Genomic DNA, 10,813 nt, shown 5'->3' with positions numbered 1-10,813 from the left:
CCATTGAAAATGTATGTAAAGAATTCAACCCAAAGAATATTTATAACAAGAGTCTATCTGAATAGCTACATTTAATATTTGTTTGGCAACATTTGCTTATTTCTCCAAGTGAATGAGGTATGAGGGAAGAATTGTGCAGGTCTATTGTCAGCAGTGTAATGTCAACGGCGAACACATATATGACTTACTGCCATAAGCTGCAGGAAGTCACTTGTCACTCTTAAGGCAAAAGAAAAGGCCAAGGAAAACCAGAAATCCCAAGTCAAAAGGAAAAAAATAGTGTTTTATTAACTACCACACTGTTATAATACATTTTAAACGTACAATAAGGTAGCCTTTAAATTTGAGGTGGTTTGAACAAATGAACAGATTTCCAAATGTTTGTAAATAGTGAACTGGTGTAATTATTGTTCTTTTTTTGTAAAATGGGTGGAGCACTTACAGACTGGCTATGCAAATTAAGTGTGTACATTTTTCTATAACTGAAAATATAAACAGTAATTAAAAATAAAAAAGAATTCAGATTAATAAAAAACATATATGTTTATCACTTAAATGTACTGGATACATACATTTTAAGGAAGAAGCATAAAGGAAAGATGTGGACATTTAAATGCAGAACTAACCAAAAGCTTGGCAGAAGAAAGCGTTGTAAAAACCCTTATTTCACTATGACTAGTATTAATATAGATTGGAATACTGTCCCTGTGGAACTGATTTTCTATTATTTGCATATGTTTGTTTTTTAACTGGAAATTTACATGATGGCTTTCAAGGCCCTGGCAGACAGATGTTTTGGAGACAAGATTAGATAAAAACCACTGTTGAAATGGACACCCCTTAGTTTTTGGTCCTCCGATATTCAAGAAAAGGGTATCTTTTATTTGTTTCACCACCCAAAATGCTGCAACCTATTTTTTAAGCTTTTGAGTAATTTTAAATATTGGTTATATTGTCCAAATTAGTTATTGAAAGAATATTAACAAGACATTATTTTGGCAAAATTAAACCTTAAACATGGCTTTTCAACAGGATTTAAAAGGTGACTATCCCTAGAGTTCCATGTTAAAATGTAGTTTTCAAAATCTTACGAGAGTAATGCTTAAAATATTGTACATAGTTAACCTAATTAAAATAATTAGCTTCAAAATGACAACTTGATGAGCTAAGTAAAGCCTATACAATGAAACATTTGCTTGGAAACTTGATTTGTCAGTTATGCATAATAAAAATTCCAGTCATCAAGAAAATTACAAAATTTCTTTTATCATAACATGATTTCTTTTCACCAATCAACTTTTATCTTACAATAGATAAATACCAACATGTTCTCGTTTTTACACTAAACCACAAAGGATTGATGCATTTGATTAGACTACCATTTCCATCGTTAAATTTTTTTTTATACAAGTTGGTAAAATTTAATCTCTTCTAGATTCCAAAAGTACCTACAAAACCCATGCAATTTTACCATTTTAATATACTATGGAATATCATACAAAGTAAGGCATTTCAGTGTCATGTATAACCAAGTTACTGTCAATCCAAAAATTTTTGCACATCAATAAAAAGATATCTAAGAACTTAGGAACAATATTCTTCTCACTACTGTATAAAAATAACCACAATTAATAGGTATCTTGTGTAATATTTATTCCATTGTCTCATTTCCAGAAACAGTAACAAGCTGTAAAGGTATTTCAGCATTGGTAAGAATATCTTGACTGCTGGTGCCAGATGTGTTAACAGTTCCTATCCCTGAAACAGAACCTTGTTGAATATTAGCAAGGATAAGTGTTGTTCCACCCGCAGTAATCAAAGTATCCTCTGGTGCTGCTTCTACCGATGCCAGCACTGTACTGCTAGCATGAATAGCCTTTTTATTTTGATGCGTTTTAATATGTTTGGCAAGATGGTCACTTCTCATGAAGCGCTTTGAACATTCTGGACAGACAAACTTCTTTTCACCTGTTGAAGATATAAAGTAAAAAGTTCTCACACAAACACACAACACGCTGTCAAACACACTGTAACCAATCAAACTTATCACAGGGCAAACTATTTTGGGGGTTGAAAATCACATACCAATTTAAATGCATTGCTACAAAAGGAAGCAACTATAAGCTAAATTTGCCAAGCATTCAGGTATTAGCAGCAGTAGCTACCAGCCATATTTTAATCCTGATTGGTCCTTTACTCTCCTTCCCATCCCCACCTTAAGAAGGAATTTGAAAACAAACAAAAAAGCCAACTGTTGGCAACCTGTATGTGTTCTCCTGTGCCGTTGTAGTTCATCACTGCGGGTAAATCTTTTGCCACAGAACATCCAAGTACAAACAAATGGACGCTCTCCAGAATGCCAGCGGAGATGAGCTCTCAGATGTGATGTCTTTCCGTATACTTTCCCACAACCTGGTATATGACAGATGTGCTGTTTCTTTTTCCCCAAATTGGTACCCCTGTTAAAACATGAATTAACACAAAAGTTACTCAACAAATTTGTACCATCTAAGTACAGAGTACATTTTGCTAAACTTTAACACCGTCATATCTCAGTAGACACAATGACAGGGATCAATGCCACTAACTGGCTCAGGAGCTGTCACCACTGACTCTAGGAATCATAATATAGGCCACATCCCTCAGTCAGTCATCTGCCCGTTTGCACTGAAAAGTACCAGAAGCATGCATTTCCCATAACTACAGGTGTGGAAATTAATGAGCTCTCTCACTTTTGCCTCATTTATCTTAAGGATGTTTACTACACAGGAAGTCAAGAAGTGCATACCTTCCACCCCCTTCTTTACAATTAGGACAGGTACAAGCGACTCTTCGCAATCTTTTCCCTTCTTGATGTGGCTGGTCCCCTTCCTCATCTACTACCTGCACTCTCAAATGTGTCAGATCATTGGTATTCAGTGTAGAATCACCACCAAGCTGCCATTCTTCTGGATCGGGCTCTTCTTCTTTAATCCTAATATCTAAGGACAAGAAACAGAGATCAGCATCTAGCCTAGTAAACTGAAGGAGGCAAACCATAATGATTTTACTGCTTTGACATACATGGCACTGTGTTTTTTCCAGCTGAAAATCAGATGCTTTTATTGCCTACCAGTGTTATAGCTATACCTTTGGTGCCTATTCTGTATTTTTAAAAGTCATGACTAGCCCCAGCTCTTAAATCACCAATGTATAGGAGTTTAGAACACCTATTAAAAATTTTACAAGTTTAAAAATGATTTTTTTTCTTGGCAGGAAGGGAAAAATTGATGTTGCATAAATACACTGTATTTGATTTAGCACAAAGGTTTTTAAACAATATGAAAGCATCAGAAAAACTCTTAATTATATATATGCAAATATTTTGTATTGAAACTAGAATGGAAACTCAAAAAGGTTGAAAGAAAGTTTCAAGAATGCTTATTAAAATCCCTGTAAATTGCTCTTTGTAACAGCTATGGGTTGTTAACACAACTGAAGTGGAACTGTCTCTGTCTAAACAGCTGCTTGGTACAATTCAATGTTTCAAAAGGGTGTGCTTTTAAGTTGACTGACATATGCAAGCAAAATCACAAACTGCAGTTATTCTGGGGGATATCCAACTAACTCTTTCCATCAGCTCAAGGATTTCTGATTGTGCAAAAGAATTCCCCTTGCACGCCCCCTAAATCTGTTTTGGGTTTTCCCCCAACCCTCTGGAGCAGATTTGGGGAGGGTGCAGAAAGAGAAGGTGGGAATTTCCATTGTGCAAGCAGAAATCCTTTGACAGAATGAGTTAATTGGATACCTTCCTCTGAAATTAGGTCAAAGAACAAGAAGACGGTTGTGAACTGGTACTTGAGGCAGCAAGAATTCTTACAGTTGTATTCAACATAGCGCTAAGTTGAACATTCCTTGCGCAGTGGAATGTCATCATCCCCTCTTCCTCCTATATCTGTCCAGGGGTTTTCCCCAAGTCTCCAGAGCAGATTTGGGCATGGCACAGGGCATGCGGAATCACCTTGTGTTTGTTGAAGTCATTCTGCTAGTGCAAGAGTTTAGCTGAATACTGCCCTAGGGTTCCGGGGAGAGCAGGGAAATGGCAGGAGCCAGGTTTGATGCATACGAAATCATCACCACTTCTGCAGATCCTGCCAAAGCAAAGTTGCCTCTATGGCTGTAGCAGTTGCACTGACAGAAGAGGTGGCATTTCTCATGCACACAGTCAAGTTTACTCAGAGGGCCATTGCTTACTTCTTAAGCCTGCCTTTTCTGTTCAGCACCTGACCAATTCTTCCCTGATGCAGCAGATTCAGAACCACATTAAAACCCAGCCTAACAATTTGTCAGTGCTGATTGTGGGGTTGAGCTCTACTTCTTTTATGACTCTGGACTGTGGAGCAGGAGGGAGAAGGTGAATATGGAGGCCACACACACCCTATACATAGCAAAGCCAGATCTAGAAATATAAGTTGCTGTTTCTCCTACAGAAGAACAAATATATAGATGCCAGTAGTAAGTTTTTAGTTGCTACAATGCCTGGATTTCCTCCTAATGAGCAAGAAAAGGCTTTTAAAATCTCATTGAGGAGCTGTTCCTCTTACTTGCATTTACAGCACTGTTAGCATTTTAGATAGTCATGAGCCTTTTTTTCCTACTACTGATTGCCACATTTACCACTAGCCTCAGACACAGCTTTCTTGATAATACACAATCTGACATTAAATGTTGTTTGCTTAACAAGTTACTTTCTGCAATTTGAAGTTGCTGGAATTCAAAAATGTACCTAGAAATGAAAAGCATCATAGAACACAGTGTTTCTAAAATTCTGACAGCTAATTTAAGGTACCTGCTATAACTAGCAAATGGCCAGTCAAAGGAACTTCAAGAAGAAAAAACTACAAATTGATTAGAAAGCAGATCCAAGAAACACAGCAGTAATAATTAGTAAGAGGAGGAAAAAGATAATATTGCCATGTACATTTGTTTGATTAGCACATGACAAACTGAAGTTCACCTCAAAATTTGGACGAGACTTATTTGGAGATGGAACTAAAGCTAGTCTTGTCTGTGGGTTTATTTGCAAACAACCCCCTCCCCCCAGAGATTGTTCACTGTTCACAAGTACCACTATACTGTAGAAATAGCACCAGGAGCATGTTTTAGCAGTGTCCTTTCGCTCTGCCTTCCCAATTCACACTTTAAACATCATGGATGGGTATAAGAGGGCTCCTGAACTATTAAGTAAAAAAAGTGTAGACACCTGCCACCTTGTTGGATTGCAACTACTGTGTGCCATTAAGACTCACTGATTTCAGTAATAGACTCACACAATTTGTTTAGTACTAGAATGTCAGTCATTTTACTTTATCATTACCATGATAAAATACCTACTCTGGGTGTGCTTACTGTCCATTAGAAATGGTTCCATAATCAGATAATCAATCTGTTCTTTTACAACACAACTCTACGAGTTCCAACCGAGACGCAAGTTCCACTGTATTCAATAGAACTTATTCCTAAATTAAGTGTGCACCAAATTGCAACTTTAGACATTGTAGCAGAGGCCTCCTCTGCTCCAACTCCCTATGTGTTCCAAACAGAAAATGCAATTTGTACAAAGCCAGAGAAGGCTATCAAGGATTTTAAGAAAAGGTCTACACATGCACCTCAGGCATGCTTTCCACATGCAACCTGAATGGTTGCCGATTTTCTCTTTGAGACACAGCTCCTCACAATGCATTGCGCGCTGCTGTGGTTCCATGAAAAGCCCCAATACATGCTAACCACTGGATCCTTGCCAAAGAAAGCAAGGTTTAAGGAATGGTTGCTTTACCTCCAGCTTTTGCCTTACCCCAAGGACAAACTACTGATATAAGATTATCCCACCCACCCCACAAATGGACTGATTTTGGAAAGTCTAATGTCTCATTCCATTAATCGTTTAAAATATAAAAGTGATTAAGGCTGCAATCCAATATACAATTACCTAGGAGTAAGTCCCATTGAACTCAGTGGAGCTTACTTCTGAGCAGATATGTATTGGATTGCAGCCTTAGATTAGTACCTTTAGTTTAGTTTACATCTATTTTCAAATACTCCTCCAAAGCGTGTGAAAATTCCAAGCAGCAAAAATTTGGTGAAATCAAGGCCTACAAAAAAAACCGGTCCCTTCTTGGATCTTTTATCAATAAGCCTTTAACTCATTAAAAGTGTTCTTCATCAGTATAAAAGCCAAACCAAGTACCAAACTATCACAATTAGGTAAAACTGAATTTGCTGCTGTGCAAGCAAGCACAGAAAAAACATTTAAGATGAAAAAATTCATTTTGTGTTTTCAAATATTATTCACAAAATTCTGGAGATGTAGAATTTTGTGTGCGAACAGCTGGGACACAAAAAAGCAATTCTATGCACACGCCAGGCTTGTATAACTTATCTTCTGACTGCAGCTGTTTGTGCTGATTCCCAATAGCAAGCAGAAGGACTTAAACTGCAGGGAGTGTTTTTTCAGATGCCATGAGGGTATAAAGGGAGGTGCTTCCCGTGTGGCTCTAACTCAAGCTACAAGCTTACCATTTGTACATGTTACTTGTGATGCACTATGGTGCGCTTGTTCATTTTGCAGTGTGTACCTTGGGTTGAGGCAGATCCAGGAGATAGAGGAGCCATTCTTTGAAACTTTCTTCCTTTATTTGGCCAGGACTGCAAGCTATATATGCATTGAAGTTTTTCATGGGACCAGAGCAGAAAGCAATGAATTGTGAGGGGCTGAAGCTGGAAGGGAAAATCAGCAAATATTCTGGACATAATCTGTTTGTCATTAATTTTACCTTCTAAGATGTCAATTAAAAAAAAACCCTTCAATGACTGGTAAAAGCTGTGCCTTTCATGAGGAAGACTTGCCATTGATGCAGACGGACAGGCAAAGTGAAGCCTAGTGCACCTGCTCATGCCTATCAAGCTGGTCTCTTGCACCTTACCATGACAGCCTGCACAGACTCTGATTCACCCCTTCACTTTATAGGTGATTTTTCTGGTAAAATTTGGCTCACTGTTATCAGGTGCATGGTTTTAAGATTTACAGGTTCAGATTTTTTAAAGATTACACTGCAAGGAGAATTTTACTAGATGTTCATTTTTTCATAGTGCTGCAGCAACAGAAGTCAATCCTGTCAAAAGATTTTCTTAAAAGTACTGATACTCTCTTGGATTTGGACCTGGCAACACTAGACAAAGCTGTTTGAGTACCCATTATTATTATCAAACCTGCTTTAAGCACCCATTATTATTATTATTTAATAATTACATTTCTATCTTGCCCTTCCTCCCAAAAGGAGTCCAGGGTGGCAAACAACAAGTTATAAAACAATAAAAAATGTTTTAAAAATGCCAATACAGGGACAGACTGGGAGAAATGGAAATGGACTGCCTTCAAGTCGATCCCGACTTATGGCGACCCTATGAATAGGGTGCTCATGGTAAGGGGTATTCAGAGGGGGTTTACCATTGCCTCCCTCTGAGGCTAGTCCTCCCCAGCTGGCTAGGGCCTGCTCAGCTTGCCACAGAAGCACAAGCCAGCCCCTTAGATACCTACTTAAAAGTCTTGTTAAAAGAGTCTTGTTTTCAGTAGGTCATCAAGAAGACAACAGAGCAGGTGCCTGTCTGATATTTAAGGGGAGGGAATTCCAAAGGCTAGCTGCCACAACACTAAAAGCTTGGTTCCTATTCTGTGTGGAACTGACACCTGATGAGATAGTATCTGTAGCAGAGACCCTCACCTGCAGAACAGAGTGATTGACTGGGTAGATTCACTAAAAGTATACATATTCACTAATAGGCAAAAAACCTTGCGGTTTAAGAACATACCTATAGCCCACAGATATTTCTATCAAACTTTAAAAAGCAGGGAAATTGGGCAGCTATAGTGAACGCACCAGGGGAGAGCAGACCTGACCTCCTCTCTGAGATATTGTATTGCCCTACAAATTTGTCAAAATGCAAACACAATTTGGGTTGGTCTTTCACTGTCCAATCCACTTCCTGTGTAGCTTGGAAGAATTTGGTAACATGTGCCTCTGAGCATATGGTGAGTGGTGGCAATACCTGCCATCTCCAAAGATGGAGAATGACATTTTTGTATGTTGGTGTTCTTTTTACTTTCCTCCTTCCCTGTGTCACTATTGTTTCTACAGACAATCTAATCTAGAAAATTTTATTTCCCTCATTATTCATCCTAGAAACCTGTGTCAAATTTATTTTTATTAATTTCAAAGCCTTTTTATTGGTCAACATAGGATGGTGAAGACAGCCTTTTGTGTTTCAAATTGGAGGTTCTGTTCTATTTCTATTTTGGGTGCATTAACAACTGAATCTGAAACTGCAGTTTGATGTAAAATCAGACTGACTACAATATGTTGCTACTTAAGCAATGACTCTAGCTGTTGGGAAAAAACAAACTTGGCCTGCCCAAGATAAGAACATAAGAACATAAGAAGAGCCTGCTGGATCAGGCCAGTGGCCCATCTAGTCCAGCATCCTGTTCTCACAGTGGCCAACCAGGTGCCTGGGGGAAGCCCGCAAGCAGGATCCGAGTGCAAGAACACTCTCCCCTCCTGAGGCTTCCGGCAACTGATTTTCAGAAGCATGCTGCCTCTGACTAGGGTGGCACAGCACAGCCATCACGGCTAGTAGCCATTGATAGCCCTGTCCTCCATGAATTTCTCTAATCTTCTTTTAAAGCCGTCCAAGCTGGTGGCCATTACTGCATCTTGTGGGAGCAAATTCCATAGTTTAACTATGCGCTGAGTAAAGAAGTACTTCCTTTTGTCTGTCCTGAATCTTCCAACATTCAGCTTCTTTGAATGTCCACGAGTTCTAGTATTATGAGAGAGGGAGAAGAACTCTTCTCTATCCACTTTCTCAATGCCATGCATAATTTTATACACTTCTATCATGTCTCCTCTGACCCGCCTTTTCTCTAAACTAAAAAGCCCCAAATGCTGCAACCTTTCCTCGTAAGGGAGTCACTCCATCCCCTTGATCATTCTGGTTGCCCTCTTCTGAACCTTTTCCAACTCTATAATATCCTTTTTGAGATGAGGCGACCAGAACTGTACACAGTATTCCAAATGCGGCCGCACCATAGAATTATACAACGACATTATGATATCGGCTGTTTTATTTTCAATACCTTTCCTAATTATCCCTAGCATGGAATTTGCCTTTTTCACAGCTGCCACACACTGGGTCGACATTTTCATCGTGCTGTCCACTACAACCCCGAGGTCTCTCTCCTGGTCGGTCACCGCCAGTTCAGACCCCATGAGCGTATATGTGAAATTCAGATTTTTTGCTCCAATATGCATAATTTTACACTTGTTTATATTGAATTGCATTTGCCATTTTTCCGCCCATTCACTCAGTTTGGAGAGATCTTTTTGGAGCTCTTCGCAATCCCTTTTTGTTTTAACAACCCTGAACAATTTAGTGTCGTCAGCAAACTTGGCCACTTCACTGCTCACTCCTAATTCTAGGTCATTAATGAACAAGTTGAAAAGTACAGGTCCCAATACCGATCCTTGAGGGACTCCACTTTCTACAGCCCTCCATTGGGAGAACTGTCCGTTTATTCCTACTCTCTGCTTTCTGCTTCTTAACCAATTCCTTATCCACAAGAGGACCTCTCCTCTTATTCCATGACTGCTAAGCTTCCTCAGAAGCCTTTGGTGAGGTACCTTGTCAAACGCTTTTTGAAAGTCTAAGTACACTATGTCCACTGGATCACCTCTATCTATATGCTTGTTGACACTCTCAAAGAATTCTAATAGGTTACTGAGACAGGACTTTCCCTTGCAGAAGCCATGGTGGCTCTGCTTCAGCAAGGCTTGTTCTTCTATGTGCTTAGTTAATCTAGCTTTAATAATACTTTCTACCAGTTTTCCAGGGACAGAAGTTAAGCTAACTGGCCTGTAATTTCCGGGATCCCCTCTGGATCCCTTTTTGAAGATTGGCGTTACATTTGCCACTTTCCAGTCCTCAGGCATGGAGGAGGACCCAAGGGACAAGTTACATATTTTAGTTAGCAGATCAGCAATTTCACATTTGAGTTCTTTGAGAACTCTCGGGTGGATGCCATCCGGGCCTGGTGATTTGTCAGTTTTTATATTGTCCATTAAGCTTAGAACTTCCTCTCTCGTTACCACTATTTGTCTCAGTTCCTCAGAATCCCTTCCTGCAAATGTTAGTTCAGGTTCAGGGATCTGCCCTATATCTTCCACTGTGAAGACAGATGCAAAGAATTCATTTAGCTTCTCTGCAATCTCCTTATCGTTCTTTAGTACACCTTTGACTCCCTTATCATCCAAGATGCATGCTTTCACCCTGCTATGCTTAAACCACTTCATTTAAGGAAAGGTGGACATGGTCAATTAAAAACATAGAGCACACCTAGAAATTTGCTACAATATATTTCACCTCTCAGTGTTTTATCTTGTACAAACTGAAACACTCCTCATGTCCATTGGAAACTATTCTGTAGAATAGTCAGTGCCATTATTCCACAATTGTTTGGGGAAGTTTTTTTTAGTGTTGCATAATGTTGCTGTACTTCACATATTCACAGAAACAGAAGCAAAAGAAAATGATTTACTATAGGAAACTTCACTACAATTGCAAAGTAAACCAAACATATATAAAGTGACTATCTGAAGTATATCAACTGTCTTAATATTGTTGCCTCCTCCCTGCTAAAACAAGATCAGCACAGCACATGTCTTGTTTCTGTTATTTGGGCTGATTGCAGGTGTTGTCACCACTCACCATATGCTCAGAG

General features: G+C 39.0%; 1 protein-coding gene across 1 annotated transcript in view; it reads right to left on the bottom strand.

Moving 5' to 3' along the window:
* Positions 1-262: 262 nt before the first annotated feature.
* The window catches only part of SP3 (Sp3 transcription factor), a 34,595-nt gene continuing 24,044 nt past the window's right edge, over positions 263-10,813 (bottom strand). The window contains exons 5-7 of the mRNA XM_061608461.1: positions 2,789-2,981; positions 2,263-2,459; positions 263-1,968 (exon numbers count right to left, since the gene is read on the bottom strand). Coding sequence (XP_061464445.1) covers positions 1,652-1,968; positions 2,263-2,459; positions 2,789-2,981 — 707 coding nt within the window. The 3' untranslated portion in view covers positions 263-1,651. The remainder of the gene's footprint in view (positions 1,969-2,262; positions 2,460-2,788; positions 2,982-10,813) is intronic.

Source organism: Rhineura floridana, chromosome 2, assembly GCF_030035675.1.
Source record: "Rhineura floridana isolate rRhiFlo1 chromosome 2, rRhiFlo1.hap2, whole genome shotgun sequence".
Taxonomy (NCBI): Eukaryota; Metazoa; Chordata; class Lepidosauria; order Squamata; family Rhineuridae; genus Rhineura; species Rhineura floridana.
The sequence above is the reverse complement of the archived record's forward strand: the minus strand, read 5'-3'. Positions and strand labels throughout refer to the sequence as shown.